This window comes from Lissotriton vulgaris, unplaced genomic scaffold (assembly GCF_964263255.1).
Source record: "Lissotriton vulgaris unplaced genomic scaffold, aLisVul1.2 SCAFFOLD_3438, whole genome shotgun sequence".
Lineage (NCBI taxonomy): Eukaryota > Metazoa > Chordata > Amphibia > Caudata > Salamandridae > Lissotriton > Lissotriton vulgaris.
This window is the reverse complement of record NW_028244574.1, coordinates 11,359-34,311: the sequence shown is the minus strand read 5'-3', so window position 1 is coordinate 34,311 and position 22,953 is coordinate 11,359. Positions and strand designations below refer to the sequence as shown.

General features: G+C 44.0%; 1 protein-coding gene across 1 annotated transcript in view; it reads left to right on the top strand.

Annotated features, from left to right (window-relative positions):
* The window catches only part of LOC147667199 (IgGFc-binding protein-like), a gene marked incomplete at its 3' end in the record, with an annotated part of 57,251 nt that extends 35,097 nt beyond the window's left edge, over positions 1-22,154 (top strand). Inside the window, exons 3-4 of the mRNA XM_086948857.1 lie at positions 14,266-15,462; positions 21,946-22,154. Of these exons, the coding sequence (XP_086804983.1) occupies positions 14,266-15,462; positions 21,946-22,154 (1,406 nt within the window). The remainder of the gene's footprint in view (positions 1-14,265; positions 15,463-21,945) is intronic.
* Positions 22,155-22,953: the final 799 nt, after the last annotated feature.

Here is a 22,953-nt window from a genome sequence, read left to right as displayed (position 1 = left end):
AAGAGTCTTTTGCTGACGCCCCTATGATAAATGGTAAACAAATACCCGTCCTCTTATACGCGGACGACGCGGTCCTGATTTCCAGGACCGCGAATGGGCTCCAAAAGCTAATTGACAAATTCAATATTTTTATTAAGGGCAGAAAGCTTAAAATTAACAAGGGTAAGACTATGACCATGACCTGTGGAAAGAAATTAAAGAAAAGTAAGTCATTCTTCCTTGATGGGGATAAACTTGAGTCTGTGCAACACTTCTGTTATTTAGGCATCACTTTCTCAGGGGATGGGAGATGGGTAAATGAGCAATCCTGTGTAGGCATGAAGATGACTAGAAATACAAACTGTATCTTCAGATTCGCTTCCAAATTGGGGGGGCGTAGAATAAGAGAGATGATCTCCATCTATAATTCCAGGTGCATGTCCTCTGCTCTATATGGAGCAGGGATATGGGGATATAACTCGCAGATTGCCCTATCCATCCAGCAGGAAGAAAATAAGTACCTTAAACGCTTATTATGTCTTCCTGCTTCAGCATCTAACGAAATCATCCATAGGGAGCTGGGAATACACCATGCCACAGATTTGATCGCACTACGCCCCCTCTCCCTTTGGCGATCCATTTGGGCTAAAGATGAAACCAAGTTCACTCAGGAAGTAATTTTAGACTGCATTAAATTGGATCAGCACTCAAAAATCCCCTGGCTAAAACACATTTTCCATTGGTATAATTCCCTTTTTGGTCAGGATATTTTCAAAGATATCCCAACAGAATTAGTTTTAACGAAGCGTGACCTCAAAACCACCTATATGGATCATGCAAAAGGGATTAGAATGAAAGGGTATGCTACACAAAGTACATTTAAATTGTACCTGAATATAACCTAAGCACAGGATTCCCATCTTACCTTACATTTGTCAATATTAACTCCCATCGCTTCGTTCTGGCACGCCTGAGGCTGGGTATAGTCCACCATTTGGTGGCTTTCCCTACTGTAAAAAAGCCCGGGTCTTGCCCGTGCCCATGCGATGGGAAATCTAAACAGAGTACCTGCCACTTTTTACTATTTTGTAATTTTTATACTGGTTTTAGAAAGTTTTATTTAAAGCAATTATTTTTAGAATACAGTACGCGTGATATAAGAGCTGCAATGCAACTGTTGTTTGACCTGTCGTCCCCTAATGTGTGTTACCGTGTAGCCACCTATGTTCTTAAATGCATCGGGCACAGGAAATCAATCATTATATGATCTCCGTTGGTAAAGACACCAATTGATCAACTATGAGCTACTGTCAAACCCCATGCATTTCTCTTATACATGAACCTTGGTTATTATGTTATATTTTGTATCCGGGTATTGATTGTCCACCTGGTTCTGTACCCCTCTGGACTAATGCCTTTCTAAATTTCTCGTATATAAATTGCTGCTAAAATACGCAAGAGATTATATAGACATTGCACTTTAGTCATATTCTTTCATTTTTTGCACATACTACAGCACTTTATGCCCAGCGCAGGTCTCTCTCTGACTTGTTCTACCTCACTTGGCATGTTTTGCACTAAACTTCTAAATTGCTGCTAGACACAATGTCCAATTTTTGCATATTTTGCACATACTATTGCACTTTATGTCCAGCATAGGCCTCTTGTTTAGTACCATCCCACTTGGCATGCTTTGCACCAAACGTTTAAATGGCTGCTATATATAGTGATTATTTTTTAACTGCATTTAAATGTGATATGTTTTGCACTAAATTTCTAAATTGCTGCTAAATACAATGTTCAATTTTTACATATTTTGCACATACTATTGCACTTTATGCCCAGCATAGGCCTCATGTTTAGTACCATCTCACCTGGCATGCCTTGCACTAAACGTTTAAATTGTTGCTACATATAGTGATTATTTTCTTGTATACAAATGTGACATATTGCAGGTTTTAACTTGATTGGCTTGGATTAATGTAATTGTTTTTAGAAAAGTTTCATTATTCTTTTTTTTACAAATGTGACTTCAACTGCATTTATGAATGTTGCTATATGGTTGTACTTGTACAAACCGAATAAAGCATTTTGAAACTGAAACTGACTACAGCTATGACTACAATCACCCCTACAATTAGTGCACCTACAATACTATGTGCCTACGATTCAAATTTCCAGACTCCATTTTAGAGTGGCTCAGATCACTGTTCAAGGAGTAGAATAGTACACAGTGTCTCTTTTCTCTGCCACTCTCCACGTATGACAACGTTCTTAAGCAACCTTTGGGGCCTTGGAAATTTATTTTTCAACAGTCCCTTCTTTACAGGATTTACACTGTTCAGAAGAGCTCCCTAGCCCTCTTCCCTCTTCTTCTTTTAGATTAAATCCCTAAATGTAGTCTTCTTCCACTCGGGCCTAGGTTATCTTCTACAAACAAATTATTTATAGTTCACAGTTCAATTCACATCCCTTATCAGGTCAGAGTCAATCTCCTCAATATCTTGTTGTAGTAAATCAGCTCTAAATGCTGCAGTCTCTTGAGAAGACTGCAGTGCTCTGAAGCATGTGAATTCAATGCCTTCCACAATCAGAGTTCTTAAGCCACTTAGCCTTGGTGGGAAAGGAGCAGTCAATGACAGAAGTGCATTTCCTTCAAGTCCAGGAACTCTCAGCAGGATCTCGACCACCAGCACCCAGATCTCGAACCTCGCACTCCCTGGAGTTTGCGACCAGATAAGTCGACTCGAGAGAGGAATACCTCCGACAAGGCACTCAAGCTCTTCTGGATCTTATGTGACTTTCTGTGTCCTGCTCTGTCTCACTCAGATCCAACTCTGACGTCTCACTTATTGGTGCAAGTTCTCTTTCCGATGCAAGTCTCAGGTTCTTCCTCCTCTGTCTCGAAGGCCATGTCTCATTTATAGCACCTTTCTTCCTGGACTGCTTACGACTTCTTGTCACACCAGTCTCTTCCACTGAGTCAGACTCCCTATCACTTACAACGGTACCATCTCCCTCAGAGTCTATGCCAGGGTCTTGTGTAGCTTGACCACCCTCAGATTGATCTAGTGTGTATCCAGCCTCTTCAGGTACCTCTACAGCTTGGTTTGTCCCCTCCCGTGACCTCCTTTGACCTTTCAGTTACGGCTGGAAATTCTTCAGGGAGAGGAGCTGTTTCATCAGAGGGACCCAAAACTCTATGGGTGTGATAGGCATGGACCCAATTCGGTACTCCACCACACTTCATGGCAGTTATAGTCACCAGTATCACTTAGTATGGAACATGCCAATGAGGATCAAGACAGGTTTTCCTCTTATATCAAGTGGTTACACCTGCCTATTTAAGAGGAAACCATCTGTTTTCAATCCTCAGACTGTCGAAGTTTGGGAATAGTGGATTTGTAGCATGCCCCGAATGTGGGCAAAACTAGGCAGACGATGTACACATGTTTGCGGACTGTCCGGGAATACAGTCATTTTGGGAAGATGTGAGTAAGGCCTTATCCTATATTCTTAAGACGCAAATTCAGGTAAGCCTCTCTATCATCTTATTTTGATTATTTACTGCACAAGAAAAAATTAATAGAACAAAGTCGAAAATACTATTCTATTTAATATTGTTGGCACGAAGAGAGATTTGTAGGAAGTGAGTGAATGCAAACCCTACATGTATAAGGATTGGCTATTGTCCTTGAAGAATATTATCAGGAAGAAAAGATTTGCTTTTTGGCTACCTCTGACCAGTTGGATAGAGACAGAGAGGTAAGAGACAGGCGATATGTCCAATGATTACGCATTAAAGCTTCAATTTGGGCATTTATTCTGCCAGGCAAAGTTGGCTTGGTGGACAATATAAGTGCAGAAGTAAGGTCTCGGCCGCAGGAAAAAAAATGTCAGTTTTTCATCCCGTGTCTTTTGATGAAGACTCAGTCTCCTGGGTACAGATCGTGACCCGTAACAGAGATCCCTTGATGTCAGTGCAGTCACTGGTTCAACCTGATGAGACACAGAACAACCCACGTCAGCCAATCCTTTACAGTAGTCAAGGCCAAATCTGTAATGTTCACAAGTTCATTGGCAGGCACAGCAGGCAAATGCATCACTCTCCAAATGAGTATTTCGTGGGGCGGCAACAGGCCACATCAAAGATGTTGAAGCACATACTTTAGCTAACCTCAATTTTAGGATAGTGTTCAAAGAGGGTATGCAGTTCCTATGTGATGGTGGGGGGTTTGGAGGAAAAAGGGGTGAAGGGGAAAGACAGGTCTTTCTTCGTGATGCCCTCACACACCCCGAGAGGTGTCATGCTTTATCATAGGGCGTGTGCCCCTCGTCAGGCCGGCGCTGCAATGCCTGATGGGCTCCCAAAACCGGGGCTCTTTGTCGGGCATCTTTTGAAGAGGAAGCCGTTTGGTGCGTGCAGGTGTGGGGGCTGGGTAGTGCACAGTGAGATAAGGTAAAATAGGTATAGAGCAGTCCTTTAAAGTCAATTTTAATGAAAAGGTAGCTCTAGCCTAGGTAAAAACAAAAGTGGGCACCTGTGGGGATGTTAATGTTCCTAAGGGGCAGTCCAAGTGTGTAAGGTCGACATGTTTCGTGCCTATGCATGCCCCTAACGGGTCAATTGGCACTTCTTCAGGACCATGGTAAAGTGAAGTGGATGCATGCACTACCGCCTGGTATTCAATTAATACATTATAACTGTTAAAATATACCTATAGTCAATTTAGATTTCAGCTCTCCTATTTTAGGAGGCAGATAGACCATTTGTTCTTTAAATACTGAACCGCTAATCATTCAAAATTTAAAGCGCCTCGTTATAACAAAACCACATAATGGTCTCCAGACACATTAAATATTTAATTCAGAACATACGCCGTATAAACTGAGGTTGTCAATTAAGTTGCAAACAACTGGAATGATCCTGCTTTACAAAGCAGCAGTATTAAGTATAGTATATGTTAATGTTTATTCCACGCATAAGATATTTAGTTTCTAATTTCAGTCCCTACCTTACCCCTACAGCCATTTTCTAAAGAATCGGAAGCCACATCTTGGCTTTTTCTACCGATAGGGTCAGTACTTAACAGACGCCCCAACAGAAACCCATTGCGGGTTGGAATTATCACCGCATAATATGTAAGTAATATGATAAGGTAACTTATCATGGCACTAAATAGACCTATAGCACGTCTATATTTACTCTGACAGGTTCTTTCATTATCATCATGTTTACAGATACGTCCGATTTACTCAGGAATGAGGTATTTCACAGAATTCGAATTCCTATTCTGATATTTTGCATGCGGCGCTCCACTGAAACTATATCACTTCTCACACCCATGGAATTTATAGCGCTCCACTGAAACTACATCACTTTCCACACCCGTAAAGTTTACAATATGAAGCACTAACCACGGCTAATAATAATACAGCACTTGGTCTCTCCGTTCTATATCGGGCTCATAGACCTACTGGAAAACAGAGGTACATTATGTGTTAAACTTCAAATGTAAATTGATTGTTAATATATGAATTTTTTCACCTTTTTACAAATGTATATAATTTTCTAACCACCACCCAGACCTTCCATTCACAGTACTAATGCAAAACGATGGCTTAGTCCGGATAATAATTGACTTATACCAGTGTGAATATCTAACACTAAACATTAGGACTTTGTCATAAGTCCCCAAAACAATATTTTATGTTCTTTTCTTTTACATGTGCAGCCTTGAGAAAGTTGTGGGTTACATTCCCAATACGACGAAACACGTGTTGGCTGTGAAATTCCAGAAATAAAACTTCAAAAGAATCTACCGGACCTTATGGACAAGAATCATTTATGAATGCAAGAGTGACGAATGGTGGAAACACTTGTATACTGAGAAAAACAATAATCTATAACGTGTGCTAGGGAGCTTTTTTCCATTTGCAAATCAGTCTTGACCCTGTGCCTCATGGGAACAATCCAGCCCGAACTGCCAAGCCATGTCTTCCCTGAACCGAAATCAAGCATTCTAGGACCGGTTTCTGGCTATCAGTCGTCATCAGCCAGGATAGCTTGACTCCAGTGGCGTAGTGAGTACGGGACCCACATCTGGGCATACCCTTCTCACATGGGGCGAACAGCAATACCAATGTGCAACATTCTGTCCATCATCTTGTGTGGTTTGCTGGACTTTCAGTATACCCTTAAGGGATACGACACCATGCTAAGAAATGGTTTTCTAGATGGAAATCGAATAAAAATTGGCTTTCCTCACGCAATGGGATACAGAAAAATGCCTGACGGAGGTCAATCACTGTAAACCATGCTGCTTCACAAGGAATCTGGAATAGGATCACAGATGGCTTCGGTGCCACAGGACAACATGGGATCACTATGCTGTTAATTTTCCTGAGGTCTTGAACAATGCAATATTTTCCACTAGGTTTCTGCAAAACAAATTAGGAGAGTTGCATGGACTTCGTACGACCTCCTTAGGATGCCCTGTGCGATCCTGGACTCAATTACAGGTGTAATACCGAGCACCGTTTCTGGGGTGAGATTATACCGAGGTGTTCTTGCAAATTCTGCATTTGGCTTGTCCTGTATGCGGACTGGCTCAACGCCTCCATTCAATCTGATTTCCTCTCATGAAAAGTCCCACACCACTGTTGAAACAGTGTCTCTGAGATCTCGTGGCATGTCTTCCATTGTCAGCAAGGGAAACACAGTAGTGGAAAGGTTCTGGTTTTCTAATTTGAAAGCAATGTTGTTATATTTCATATTGGTACCCTACTATAGGTCCAGGGAACATTGTACACTTTCCCTACATAAGCTCCTGTCATTTCATTTGAACGAGCCTTATAAGGACATAACTCCAATTAAGGACAGAATGCCTTATACGGACATCACGCCTTATAAGGTTTGCAGCCTTTTATGGACTAAAGCTTTCACATAGTTCTATGACGAGGGTGGGTTCTGCCAGATCGATATTGCTAAGACGTCATCCTTAGCGCATATGAATAATTGATGAGTACACTCTCCAGGGGGTACACTTCACCTCTCCCATCGACGCACAAGGTTTAATCCCCAACGTCATCCTTATACTGAACAATTCTTTCTTTCGTAAGGGCTTGAAGACTTTTCTGTTCAGCCAAGCTTTTCCACTGTGAATTCAATTCTGAATCGATTTCTGTTTATCCCTCTGCTTCTGCAGTCCATGTTCCCAAAAGCGCCAAGAAACCGTCTGGTGAATGTCGCGCTATAGAAATATTTTAAATTCAAATTCAAATTCAACAATGGGAAACACACGTACATAGACTGTATGAATACAGCACCTCTTGCTATCAGAAAGCAGGAGGAACCTGAGACTTCAAGGCCGACACACTGACCAGAGACGCTGCAGCTCGGGAAAGCCATCGCTCCAGCTGACTGTGGTCTGACGATCTCTTGCGGGGTGTCCAGCTCAAGTCCAGGACGAAGTCCCACAGTTTCACTATTCAGGTAATGGGGTTCGACTAACAGCCTAGTGGGATTCTTGGCTCTTACGCTCTTAGGCTTAGGCTCTAAAGCACCGACTCACATGCAAGGTACCCCTAGGTACATCTAGTCAAGCATCTTAGGAGTACGCACTTTATTCTATAAATGCATTTTATATTCATGTATGGGTTCATGACTATTGTAAAATGGTAGAACAATACTATTCCTTTTTATTCACTGTACTTCTGATTCTATATCTCTGCTACTGTGTTACAATCGTAACAGCGCACTTATTCTACATGAGAAGAACCAATGTACAATAAATTCTTGTTGTAAGTACGTTTGACTGTTTCTTCTCTGTATCTCTCTGAGAGTAAAAACAAGCAGGCATGAGTGACTGGGTGAAAAGTAAAATATTGTTTCCACGAGTCTGAGGTTATTGTGTTCTGAGGTTGCTAAAACGTATCTCTCTGATAGCTGGAGAGGCTAGTGGCACTGCGAGCTAGCTAATGCAAACCATATGCTAATATATGGGGCGGGGGTGTACAATGTCTTTCTGCCACCAGACCCACAGTATATGTTATCCGTAAACGTCGTAGGTCCTGCATGATAGGGTACTTTAGGGACTACACTACAATGTCTTTGTAATTTATTTGCAACTCAATTTCCTTTTGTGTGTAGTAGATGGTACAATTCAGTTTGCACAGCAGCTCACGCCCTAATAAACTCACTGGGCTGGAATGACACACCACGAACTGACGGTGATCCTGGAAGGTCCCGATTTTCAATGGCCTTTCTTCCGTCAAAGGAATTGTCATCTTCTTATTAGCGACTCCTACAACTTGGATCGATTTTCCAGAGAGGGGCAGGTTTGGGGTTACTGCAGATCTCACAGTAGAACGGGTAGCACTAGTATCAATCAAGTGTATAATGGGATGACCATCCATGTCTGCTTCTACGTAGGATCCATTCTGGCCTACCTCCAAGACTGCGCCAAGTGAACAGTCTTCCTCCTGTCTCAGGTACTGCCATAAGGAGAGGCCAGACCAAATCCGTCCAGAGACTAAATCAAGGGCATCTGGTGGTATGTCCAATCACCCTGTGCAATTCTTCTGAAGCTGTGGCACTTGCACTAATTGGTTCTGATTCCCTCCTGCATTAAATGATCTTGGCCTGGTCACTGCCTGTAACTGGTTCACACCATCTGCTATCAGGATGAGTTCTCCTCCCTGTTCTTGGTTAGCAGGATTGAGGAGACACTCACTCTTCTAGTGCCTTACCTTGTGACAGAAAAATGACATGCAGTGGACTCCTTCAGGGTGGTAAAGTCTAGCCCTGTCTTCAGATCTATAGGGATACCAATCACTCTTCCCTGACCAGTTGACCCTCCGAACTGTTGTACTTGTAAGCCTCTTGTGGCATTCCCCTGACCATATGTTACAGCTCCCACCATCCTCTGCACCTACTCTCCTTTCTGAGCATTAAGCATGTTGACTAACATCAGTTTCTCCTTTATCCTCCTATGTTTGGACTCTACCTCATCACTGCAGTACCTGGCATACTGTATGATTTTGTCTACGGATTTGTTTTGCCAGCAGATCAGATGCTGTTGGATCATGAGGTTTATCTTCGGCCTCAATCCAGTCATACATTTGGACACACATGGTCCCTTGTCTTTGGGGTCAAGGGTATCTAACCCACGGCAAAGCTTGAAGGCTTGTAACAGCCTTTCATAATAGGCGTGTACCGACTCCTTAGGCTCCTAGGTCGTTCCATCTATCTTGACCCAATTAATGTGTTACTGGGCTATTTTGGACTACAACCACATGATCACCTGATCCTACTTTTTCATGACTGACCATGATTTACTGAGTCCCTTTCTTGCTCAGCACTAGGCCACTTGACAGCTATCTTACAAGCAGACCATAGATCACAAGGAACCACAATTTTGAACAAGGTGTTTAAATCAATCCACAACATTTACAAGATCTTAACAAATCGATCAACTTGCTTATACCACTCAGAAGGTTTCTCTCTTAGTCTTGGAAAATAATCAGTGAACGCAGCAAGAGCACCCCGAATCCAAGGGCCATTTACATACACACTGCTAGGCACTTCTCGCAATGGGTATGCCTCTATTCCCTGCATTCCCCCTCTGGAAGGAGGCATCTCTCCTTTTATCTTTCATGCACTCTTCTTCCTTGACCACCTCTCTTCCCACTTATCCAGCATACTCCAAGTCCTGATACCTATTACCAGTTCCCGTATGTGCGTCCTCAATCCAGTCACTCTCATATCCTCTAACTCTTGGTCACTGTAGGTAAGCCTGTGATTTCACTGCAATGCCTTCATACCCCTGAGCCAGATCCGACAACTTCTCAAGGGCTTGCCTTGCCCTTCAGGTGACATCCTTAGCCATAAACAGCAATTCATGATGCTCATAGATCACTATTCTGTCTAGAGGTAGACTCCCACCAATGATTTCCTCAAATTCCGCCTTCATTCTCACCACATCCACTAGCTTCACCTTCATTGCGGACTTGATGGTGTCCTGACTCAACTTACTATTCTGGCTCTCTTTGCTGTTATTATGGTCCCTCAACAATTGACTCTACGTCCTCTACGTCTAAGATGTGCTGGTTCTCAGATGTCCTCTGACTTGTACTTGCTTCTTGAGGCATACTGCTATGTCCTCTCACAGGAGTATCCCATATGTGCTGATCTAAGCTGGTGCTTACCATAGGTACAGATCTTACTGTGCTTGAACCAATCTGTACTCCAGAAGGATCGGCGGTAGTCGCTAGGGGAGTACTGGATTCCATAAGCCCTACAGAACGGAAACCCATATTTGCACTCCCTGTTCTTGCCAAATAAGTCCCTTCCACTTGCATGGACTGTCTCTGGCTAAGGATTCCTGTTGGGCCTGAGTCATAAACAGGAACAACAGGTTCAATGGTAACTAGTACTGTAACAGGTTCCGGTAGCTGTGAAGTAGCGCTGTCATCAATCGGTTCCATACCTCCCAAGACGGACACTCCTGTCCCCCTTGTTCCTGCTGATATCATTCCCACGACCCCTGAAACAGGAGCCACTGGGGATGATACACCTCCCACATTGTCAGAGCCATCCAGACTTCATCCCACTCCTCCTGATTGTAAACTGTAAAGTGGTGGACGTTCAGGTAACAACGCATCCAATAAGCTGTCTTCAATATCACTGCTGTCACTCCCATGTGCCCTTCTCCCCGTTTCTCTGTTTCGCAATTCTTTATCCCCTACCAACACTGGATATAATCTCTCTCCCTCGATGGTTTCCACTCTCCACCTCTTGAGCCTAGCATCCCACTGTTCATCCTGATACACTCTCATGGTTTTCATCATTCTCCCTTGAAATTTCTCTCTCTGCTTAGCATAAGCTGCACGCATTCACCCATCTAACGTTTCAAACTGTGTGGGTCTGGGAAAAGGTCACATTGCAAACATCGTCCCCCTAAATTGGTTCAATATCTCTAGCCTGAATGGGCCAAAGCATGGAAATGACAATTTCCCCTCCATTTTAGTGATTTTGTGTCACTTTTGGAGCCAAATTCTAGTATGGAGCCCAACCTTTGTCCCCATATTGTGAGCTGGAGAGTTCTCCGGTGGCACCTCTTTGCCCACTCGAGTAATAGCCCCTTTATCACCTCTGAAAAGATCTCGTAACACCTTAAAGTATTGCATGATTTCTGACACTTTCTGAACTTTCCCCACAAAAATGCAATTCTTGTTCAATTGATATGGCGAAATTATCTCTGCCAGCCACAGAGTATTTCCAATGACCACCAACCAATCCCAGCGTGGTGTTACACCAACCAACCTATCACAGCACGGCACAGTCTGACGTCACTCTCACTCCTTGCAGCAACTCACCCTCCTTCACAATTTCTCCGCACGCATACACTCGCACAATCATCTTAAGTCCATAATTGTCTGCCATTCTAAAAGATCGATAGAAGTCAACCACTCAAGAGCATTCGCACCCAGTGACCCTCGACCAGCATGTGTCACCCAAATCATTAGATTTGACCCCTGTACACAAGGTCCACTAGACGATTCCCATACGTCCCATTCAGTCAAAGTTCCCTGTCTTTAAGTGGAACTACCGATGACATCTCATGACAATTCCTCAATTCTACAGTCAGACAATCAGAATTGCTGTGTCTTCTACACCTTCCAATGTCCCGGGATCTTAGGCCACTGCGAGACCAGCAACTAAAATCTCGAACCTTCGGCCACATCCGACCCAAAACCACATTCACTCAATTTTCCCTCTAACTCCGTAAACAAAATATCACACAGCCATTCCCGGAATTTAACATTCTACACACATCCTGTTAATACTAACTTCCGCAGCTGATTTCGCCGCACTGTCAAACTCAGTTGGTCTCCGCCGGATTTGTCGCCTTCCATTCTCGATAACTAGGCTCTGGTTCAGGGCTTTTGGCGTTCTAGGCTGCACCTATGCTAAACCAATTCTAGATTCACCTCTTAAATCATGTGCAAACCATCCTACTCTGCTACCAACTGAAAGGGCCATTTAGTCGTTCTGGAAAATATCTAGAGACACACTCCGATGGGTCTTTTAAGCAGCATGAAAGTGTGAAGGTGAGAAAATCATTAATGCACACTCAACTTAGAAACACCGTTTCCTGATAAATAATTACCAAATGACAATTTAGGAAGGTTAATTAGATTTAGTTCATAGCCAAAAATAACTGAACATAAACACACATCAACACAAGGGTATAGAAATACAACGGAAACAGCATAAAATCAAATCTATGCACCCAATTCAGACGGGGCAACATTAGCAAAACGATTAACTCGGGAAGGAAGATAGAGACAATCAAGAAGCAAGAGTCCAAATGCCCCTGGATCGAGGCTTGTTGAATAAAAGTATTAACTTCGATCCCTACTCGATCACTAAGATGACATCCCTACGTTAATAAGTAAGCGTTTCGAATCAAGAGGAAAAGTATCAGTCATGGAGTCTTCCAAAGAAGTCCCTCCACCGTTAAGATGAGTCAAGCAGAATAAAGCCACTATGACAAGAGGAAGAGCTTGTTCTGAGATGCTCCCTCTCCAAAGGCAAAGAGATGTGGGCACTATCCCCAATTCCAACAACAGTTATCCCCTGTTAATTTCCCATTGTGCACCTCTCGCACACACTCCACAATGGGTACAGTCATGAGCTTACGCTTCAGCAGTGTTCTCCATGTACATCCCTGGCAACAATTCTTCCTTGGTTTTCGTGCTTCTCCCGTGTGAAACCAACTTCTTTCCTTTATCACCTCCAAGTTATAGGATTGTAACTTCTTCTCTCCTTGCCTAGCTGCTGAAACAAACACATTATTATGCCTAAAGAATGCCTGTAATGCAAAAGATGAGAAAGAACAGCTTCCACAGTGTATATGAAATTCAGAACATTAATCCTAAAGTGCGAGTTGTCAGGGGTTGCATTTCAGGCCTACAGCTTTAGCTAACATAAGAACATATCAGGGATCTATGTTTGAATTCATAGTCACAGGTTGAAATCCTGTTGGGCCTACTCACCCTTTCATTCTGTATGGATGATAAAATGACTGACATACATTTGGTCAGCAGTAGACATCTGTAATTCAGCATCAAGAAAAGATTTCGAAAGTTGGATGTATGAGTGACAAATAAACGTGTTATGTGCAGGTAGGCGTGAGGGGTGTGTTTATAGAATGACCAATAAGGGTCCTGTAGTTCATGATGCATGACAGTTTTGTGGACTACCCGTATACACAACCTTTGCCAAGTTAATTTACGTACTACGGGCTGATACTAAGAAGGTTGAATTTGCTCAGGCTGTGTGGATCCACATTGGACTGCCTGATTTAGAACAAGTGGGTAATGAAAGACGACAGCTTTCAGGAGTAGCATGGAGGTGCTCTTCACGGTATGAGTGGTGAATGCCTCGGAAAAGGTTCTAGCAGCAGGGGTGGTGGGAAGCTTATGACAACACTCAAATGGCTTTGGGTAGACACTGTTTTATAACGGTGGTGATACCACCTAAGCCTCTGCTGCAAACCTAGGTCCTTGTGTTGCCAAATAATTGGTGCATGGATATGGTGGTGGGGGGGGCAACATCTATAATTCTGGCTAGTATCCCCACACCAAATTCTGGCAAGTCACACTTTTCCCCCTAGAATGAGGAATAATTGGACATATCTGAGATACCAGATCTTCTGTCATGTGGGGATGGGGGGTGGGGGCAGCAGTGATTTTCTGCCTGCAGTGAGCATTCAGAAAGTGTCAGAAGGAGGGTTGATGGGTGTGGGAGGTGGTTTGGGGGGTAGCGATGCAGTGCATGCTTGAGCTTGAGGGAGGGGCATTATCTGCTCCTCCCATATTGCTGCAGGGTGTACGCAAGGGTCCGACTGTAGTCGCCCACATTCTTTGCATCTGTGAAAGGTTCTGGTGTTTTGAGGCCTGAAAATAATGGGTTTTTGTTTGTGGACTCAATAATTGTTTGCCAGGAGGCACTTAGAATAGTAAGTCACAGTATTCTCCCAGAGTTGTGCTCTGGGTGAAACAGTCGATCTCATACTGAGTCCCCTAAAAGAGTCCACATAGTTGCAAGACCTTTTTTCCCATCAACCCTCTCCATATCTGTTTGAGCTCAGTTTGTGATCATTTTCTACATTATGCAGAGTCTGCAAAAATAGAAACTGCATATTTGTAAGTAATCAGAAAGTTCACAATGATAATTATCAACTTAGTAAAATGTCTCTTATTCTTTTTCCACCCTAGGAAGAACATTCTTTGTTGTCTTTATGGACACACTTGAAAGTCCAGCCCACCTTGCACTACAGCTGAGCAGCTATGATACACCTTGCACAGTGCACATCACGGTGCCCAATCCACCCTACAGCGAGATGGTGCTACTGGCGAAGAACAGCACCATAGAGGTGAAAGTGGCATCAATGTACATGCTAAAGCAAGGCGAGCTATCGACCAAACTATTGACGGTGAGCTCAGACGCGGACATTTCTGTCATTGCTTTCAATTATGCTCCCATGACGGCAGATGCTATGGCCTGTCTCTCTAGACAGGAACTGGGTACCGAGTACTATATTTTTACTCCCGGTGCTGGTCACAAGAACCAATTTGCTGTTGGCAATGGCGAAGACTTTGAGACTCAGGTTTCGGTCACAGTTGTCGGCGCCTTGTCCTTCAATGGAACCACATACACCAACATGCAGACCTTCTCCTTTCTCCTGGGTCCCCAACAGGTTCTTCTTCTTGGAAGTGAAAGCGATTTAACTGGTACAAGAGTCACATCTTCAACACCAGTGGCAGTTTTCAGTGGTAACAAGTGCTACTGGTGTGAACTGTCTGGAGGATGTGACATTCTCGTTGAGCAGCTATTTCCTGTTGAAAGCTGGGGACAAACCTTTGTCACATTCCCACTGATGTCTAAGAAAGAGAAAGACAAGATTTATATCCTTGCCGCCAGGTCAAACACAACTGTGGACATTCATCATCCCGGAGGAACCATGGAACATTATCGCCTTGAGCCTGGTTCCAATGTCAGGCTGAACCTAGGCGATGGGATTCTTGTGAACTCCTCTGAGTCCATCATGGTCACCTACCTCTTCCAAGGGAGCCGGACTGCTCTAAAATTCAAATTCGATCCTTTTATAGCAATCGTCCCACCAAACAACTTCTCAAGGAGATACTACAAGTTTGTCACACAAGACTTTTATTACAACTACCTTTTTATTGTGTCTCCGTCCTCCTCGTTATCGGAGTTTCTGCTGGACCACAGACCGCTGAGTGATAATGTAGTGACCGTCCGACACCTGGAAGGTTTCACTGGTTGGGAAGTGATGCTTGGAAAAAAAGGAGGACAACATGAAATATATCATCAGTCGGAGAAGTTTATGATTTATGTTTACGGAGTGGAAAATTTTATAAGCTATGGATATTCACTTGGCTTCTTTTCAGGTATTCTACTATTTTGTATTCATTACATCTTTCTTTTTGGGTAGGTTTGATTTGAGGAAAAGTGTGCCTTTATAATTGTATTTTAGTCTCGTAAAAAACTGTGGAGGGGTCTCTAGAAATTCTTTGAGATTTTCCATGATGTTTGGCATGTTTGCTTGCCATTCAAAGGGAAATAAATATAAGAAACAAATGCTAACCTCATTCACCTAGCAACACGTGCCCACATTCTTACTAGGGATAATTCGAATTTCTTGGGCAAAGTTAAAAGATTCATAAACATGCAAAGATATCCATCTTTGCAACACTCAAATATGAATTCAATTTCAATCAAAATAGATTTTAGGGTTAATTTTCCTGAAAATAATTTTTTTACACAACAATTCTCCTACAGAAAACATTTTGCTTGTTTTTATCCTGGAAAAAACTATTTTATATAGGATGTTTCAATTTTGTACAACTTTATAAAGATACCCAAGGTGGATAACTTTTTTAATTGCATTGCCCAGGACTCGAGCTTCCATTTTAGATATACGGATGGGGCAGGGCATTGGACTGCCCGTAACGCACATGGATTTTTGGGCAGTGGCAGGTATACAGATTTAGAATTAGAAGGACATGGGCTGCCAACACAATGTAGCAAGAACTGAGCTTTAATGTACAATGTCACACATTGAAAAGTACTAGATTGGGTCAAGATGTCAGACAGGTCTTGAGAAGAGGGAATTAAATGCACTGATGCACCTCAGGCAATCAGAGACCCCAAGGAGTTCATTGGTAGGGTAAAAACAATTTTCTTAAATTTTTTAGCCTAAGCAATTCCTAATTCCATCACATATGCACTCCAACATATTTTGTATAGGATCTATGAGTATATATCTTATGCATATTGGTACAATATGTGGAACTCATTATATAATGTCTATATTTCAACCGGCTTCGGTATTAACTCGGTTCAGGTTATGCTTGGGGTATAGATTGTATGTGTCTCAGTGTGCAGAACATGCATTTCAGTGTATGCTCTGTGTGCCTTAGTAACCTACATACATACCATGAAGACCATAATTTATGCAGTTTACAATGAATTTTCTCGATGTATGCGAATTTTGTTGTGGGTATAGCCACAAGCCTCTATGCATATTGAAGAGGCCAGTACGCTATGCAGTGGTAGGTCTAGGTGGGTATATTATAAATGCCCCAGGGAGTAGGGCAGAGCATGGCCTATTCTTGTTCTTATTAATCTAAGAACATAGAGAGTCTGGTAAAGTAGAGGCACTTTGAAGAATTTGGAAGAGGAGTCAAAGATATGGCAATTGATAGCCGGAGGAGACAAGTGAAAAGCCGGTGAGACAAAGTATTAGGGGTTAAGACACTGCAGCGGGATCTTGGCTTTAACTCCTTCAGTGACCCCACATTTCTCACGCTGCAGCGTGTGGTGCAAGAGGGAGGCTGGGGTGACCACAGGGAGAGGTTCTACCAGGAGGAAGAAGAAGGGAACCCGCCAATGGAACCCCGCCAGCAGAAGATGGAGACGACTGTCAAGCTCTGGAGGCCACAACCCCAAAAGAACAAGGACAGACTGAGGCTTTTGCCTAAAAAAGATGTGATAGTTCATAAAAAACAAAGGACCTGATTTAGATCTCAGCGGATGGGATACTCCATCACAACGGTGACGGATATCCCGTCTACTGAAATATGAATCCCATTATAGCCTATGAGATGTACATTTTCGCAGACGGGATATCCGTCACCTTTGTGATGGAGTAACCCATCCACCAAGATCTAATCCAGGACCAAAGTCATGAAGGAACTGGCAACAACTGAGTGAGACTGACATAACTGTACACAAACTACACACATATTTATTCAAAACACTAGAACAGGGGTATCGGGCCAAAAAAGCTGCACTTTATCCAATCTATTATGGTCCAGTAGATTTGTTGTGGGTGCTAATAACCTGAAGTCATATACCCCTAGACTTCCAACATAATTCAAAACAACAAAATGGTTCAGCACCCCACACAGTGTGCATTTGACAATAACATTCAATACAATAGTCCGAAAGAAAATACTTCAGTAGGACTTAAAGTTCTTTTCCTGCTTTTATTGACAATCTTCAAGTAAAAAAACGTAGCCAACGCGCTTCGTCCGTAGGACTTCTTCAGGGCGAAAGGTATTCCTACGTATTTTTTTCAAGGTTTTTCTCTCAGGACTTTTTATATTATGCGTTTTCAAAATTTCAGCTGTGAATGGCATTAACGGCCTTATTATGTGTAGCCGTAGTCAAATCCCTTTTTTTTCAATTTTTTATTTTCAGGACATCAAATGTGCAGGGCATAAATGGCCTTATTATGAAGGATAGCAATCAAATCCTTCTGTGCATCATGATCAGGGGGTCACCAAAGACGTATTTATTCACTGTCCACAACCCATCAGTTTTCGATCACGAGCAGCGTGTGCCTTCTCCCTCGTACACTGCCGCAAAGACCATTGGAGTAACTCCCAGCTTTCCATGTAAAATAAGATATCGTCCCTCAGGGTCTATGTACTCAGCGGTCATCTTCCAGTCTAATCCTCTTCTGATAAGGACAGCGACACCCCGTGCATAGTTTGAATATATTGCAGAGTGTACCCCTGCCCATCTAGCATGTTTCAACTTGTGCGATGGCCTAACATTCAGGTGTGTTTTTTGCAGAAAGCAAATATCTATGTTGTGCCTTGTTAAATATGCATGAACTAGCCTGGCTTTCCTGCCAACATTGAGTCCTCTAATATTCCATGTGAGGATGTTAAATGTTACTCTACGCTCCCCAAGAGGTGATGTGTTGTAGTAATAGAGAAAAACAGAGACACATCTGCATAATGGACATGTCCCAACGTGACCCAGGGATATACAAAAAGCATATACATCAGTGCATACCAACCAACCCACAAACCTGTCCCCCCCCCACTCCAACCCCCCAATTAGGTTGAGACAAATCCCCCCCACCCCAATTCGAAACCTGGATATAGCAAACATAGGGAGACTTCCCGTGGGGGCATGAAACCGCCGGCATACACCCCTGTAGATACAGGGTGGCCAGGGAGTCTTTTAAGCATGCCCGTGGAGGTCACTGTGAACAGACAGGTGGCAAAAACATGCCACCTTATTAACCAAATGTAGCATGGATTTCCCTGTTTTAGCGCATTAGCATTGTTTTAAGGGCGATAAACACTACGCATAACATCTCGGATGTCTAACCATAAGCAAGCACATTTAAATGCGATACCACATGTTAAGGAATATAGCAAACATTAGGTTTAACACTGTGCCTAAATACCATCAATCATTATCGCTAAGGTTATCATTGCCAGCCACAGCAGCTTTGCTCGGCGCCGCAGAGCCCGGGTTTGACTTACATACATGTTTAGCAAATTTAAGGGCCGATTTAGCATCTGCAAATAAATGGGCCTAACCATCATGAGACACTTTGAGTTTCGCTGAATATAAAAGAGAGTAGGGAATTTCCGCCTGTCGTAGAAGGCGTTTAGCTGGAAGGAACTCTCTTCGAGCAGCTTGTACCGCTGGGGTAAAAGCAGGGTAAAAGGAAATATTGTTCCCCTTATGCGTTACCTGTCCCTTCTCTCTTGCCAGACTCAATATCAGGCCTCTATCCTGATAATTTAACAGTTTTGCCAGGATGGGCCTCGGTGTTCCTCCCACTGGTGGTTTAGGGCCAAGCGCCCTGTGCGCACGTTCTACAACAAACACCTGGGACAAGTGTGGATCGAATAGTTCATGTAGAAGGTCTGCAATGTACGTCTCCATTTTTGGTATAGCCGTGGTGTCAGGAATTCCAAGGAGGTTATTGCGTCGTGATCTTGCCTCCAAATCATCGTTCTTTTCCCTGATCACCGACAGCAATTTGTCCATATGTAAGAGTTGTTCCTTCGTTTCAGCCCTGAATTCGTGGAATTCGGTCTGCCTATTCTCAAGGCAGTCCAGCCTCGTCTTGTGTGTAGATACTTGAGTTCATACAGAGTCCAGTTGGGAGGTCAAGGTATCTAATTTTGCGTCAATATTTTTCAGGTTAGATCTCATCTCCTACATAAGGGATCGAAGGTCTTCCCCTTGTCCACCCGCAGTGTCATTTTGAGTCATCGCCTCAGATGTATCTTGGTCTTGCTCGGTTTGTCTGGTGTTTCTTTTATTCTCAAATGTCATCTTCGGTTGCTTTGCGTCCGGCTTCCCCATTGTTTTCTCTGGATGTAAGAGTTTAGGGCGTATTAGCAGGTGGTTGCTGATCAGGACAGAATCGCTCCTCGGCCTACACCCAGGTATGTATAGGATTATCAACTAAGGAACACACCCGAGGTCCCCCTCAAGCCGCCCGGAGTCCTTATCATTGGAACATCACAGCGCCCTACCCACCGATGTCACGTCTAGGCACTTGAAAGACTTTTGTGAGCAAGACCAGCTCAGGCTGCTCCACTCCCACAGAAAGCTGGAGCCGTGGTACAGAATTAAATGCTTGGCGTTGGGGGAATACAGCCGCTGTCTCGTCAAACACCTCATGAGAACCCAGATTACATCAGACGCGCATGGCCGTGTCCCGTACAGAATGGAGGCTTGGCACCTTGGCAGAGTGTCCAACCAAATAGCGGATCTGTGGCAAGAGGCTTGTTACCCCTATCGATATTTCAGGGGTTCTGGGACATTACCTGTGGTGCCCACCGTATCGTCACCCACACCTCCGCGGCCACCCAGGATAGTACCTCAGCCTCTATCCGCACTTCTGGGCATGCAGATCTGTCCTTTTTAAGAAGGCAGTGGCGGCTCGCCTTTCCCCCACGCCACAATCAATGCGGGGCTGTATCCACTGCGCAGAGTATTAAATGGAGCAGTTGGGAGAGTCACCTGCACAGGCGCCAGATGGAATGATGGGCCGCTGCGCCTATTAGGAGGAGGCTCTGCAACACAGCGAGTCATATAACAACACGGCAGGTGTTGGCATTATACGCTGAGGGCCCCTGACGCTTCTTTGGTAATGCTGTGCAGCACCTATGTTGCAAACGACACAAACGCCGTATAACAGAAGCATATAATGACGAGGTTGGCCCAGCTTTGTCTGTGCGCCTGCACCCCGGCCGTAGATCCCCCGATGTACTACGCGCTGTAGCAGGCCTCAGCAACTACTGCCTCATGTCAAGTCTTTGGCCCGAGTTTTAGTCTTTAACAGGCCTGTGGGCGCCAGTTGTGGCCCTCTCGGCACTTCTGGTGCCCCGCTACCGCCTCTCGCCGTCCACGTGAAAGCCCCCGGTGTTAGCTCCTCTGTAATGCGCGATATTTTCACCCAATTTGCGTACCTGGGCCGTCGCGTAGGCCCCGTCGGTGCACAGTATATGTCGATGTGTCTGCCTTCCGCAGTTATCACCACACTCGCAGCTCTGCGTCGGTCTCCGCTGCGTCTTACAGACGATTTTGAGGCCTTATCAACCCCGGACTGGAATTCAGCGCGGACCGCCCGCACTGTCACCTCTAGCGGACCGCTGCCTGCGGTGTAGCCGGCACTAGCTTCAGCGGCCCCAGCACGTCTTCTGCAGCATTTTTCTCCGGTCCTGCAGCGGTTGGTTTGTGCCCCGTGTTGCCGCGATACAGTGTTGAGCAGTTATTCCTCCACAGCAGTACTTTTGAAGGATTAATTCAGGATTTTATACCCTAGCCGGCGGAGCTCGCTAGGAAGCGGCCATCTCGCAGCTCGGTTGGCCACGCCCCCACATATTTTTGAATGTTGACTTAGGGGCGACCACATGAGCACGTTCTCTTAACCCTGCCCATCAGTGTTCTTTTTTTTTACCTTTCACCCTCCCTTTTCTTTATACCCAACAGTGTAACCTCCTTGGAATAGCCTTTACTTGCTCAGGACCACAAACTTTATACAACATATCTCAGAATTGACAGCCCAGTGCAGTAACCAGTTAATTGGGCTCTGAACCTTAAAAATACCATAAAGAGTCCTGCAGAACTATTTTATGCTGCCAGCTTGCTGAAAACCATAAACTGGGCACCTACCTTCACACATCTTCATCCATTATGCGACTAAGCGCTGCATCCCATAACACAATAACCAGCCGCGGCCACTGCAAGTAAGATCGGTGGGGCCAGGTGAGGGTGGATTCCGAGAGATGACCACACGGGAAAATGAATTATTTCTTAAATTGTCCCTTGTGATCGTCTCTCGAAATCCCCCCCATCCGGACCGCTGCACTTACCTGCAGCGTCCACGGCTGGCGATAACCGCACCACAGTGTTACTCACACACAACATGGAAACACTTCCCACACAGAATCAAAACAAAGACAACTCACTTCAAACCAAATACCTTACATTCTGTAGTGTGCTATCCATGTAGGAAAGTGCTTCAGTGCCCCACAAGAGAACTATATAAATGTTGCAATACAATACGGTGCAGTCACAGACGAGGACACTCTTCTAATCTTTTCCAGGACCAGAAGAGCCTGAGGATCCTGAAGAAGAGCCTGAACTGACTTGCCTCTCCCACCACGCTGAATACCGCCTCCCCCTCAGCTTGGTCACCGATGCTGAACTATCGATTCACGATGTCCACCTCAACAGCCCAGAGTGCCAAGCTCGAAGGGAGGGTCAGTGGTCTGTCATCACCATGCCGTTCGATAAGTGTGGCACCCAAGTGCTTGTAAGTATTAAAGACTTATTTAGGAGAGGGGGGCCATCAGTGCATCCAGGTTTCCGAGTCATTAGCGAATTACCCCACCCTGCGGTTTTTCTCAGACATCATGCTTGAGTAAATTACACCACATTCACCTGGCGAAATCAAAGTCCACAATTTATGTTTTACATGGCCGCATAGGTGCTGGGCGTAGGGGTTCTGAGGGTGCTGCGGCACCCCCCAAAATAACCTTGCTGTAATTCATAAAGTGAATGACCAACAAAGATGCCATTAAATAGTTTTGTTATCTTTTCAAATTTTCTGTGTGTTAAATGACAGAGCTCACAGATCAGGCTGTCTTCTGACAAATTGGTGCTTATTCTTTTAAAATGGGGATTTGCATTTACTTTTCATTCTCTGACTGCAAAGTGGGAGGATTTTGTAAGGTGAATTATGTGAACTATCTTACAATCTTACTTGCCTGCGGGCAGCGTGAAAGGACAGGCTGTGAATACCTGTAAATGAACTGTTCAAATACTTCAAAACATATCAGCATTAGACACAAATGAAGCACATGATTTTGTAATTCTGAAGTGTAATGGAAAGAAAGATTTTATTAGGATCAAAGCAAACCAAGACTCTACTTGGTGATGTGCAAATGACAAATACTCACTAAAATCCCACACATTACTTAACATTTGTGCCCTATATATTTTTTTTTCAGTTACATAGCGTGTGTGCACAAATTGTGTTGTGAAATAAATGGGAAATGTGCTGTCTGTATTAGACATTGCAAGGGCACACCATGCTTTGATAATATATTTGC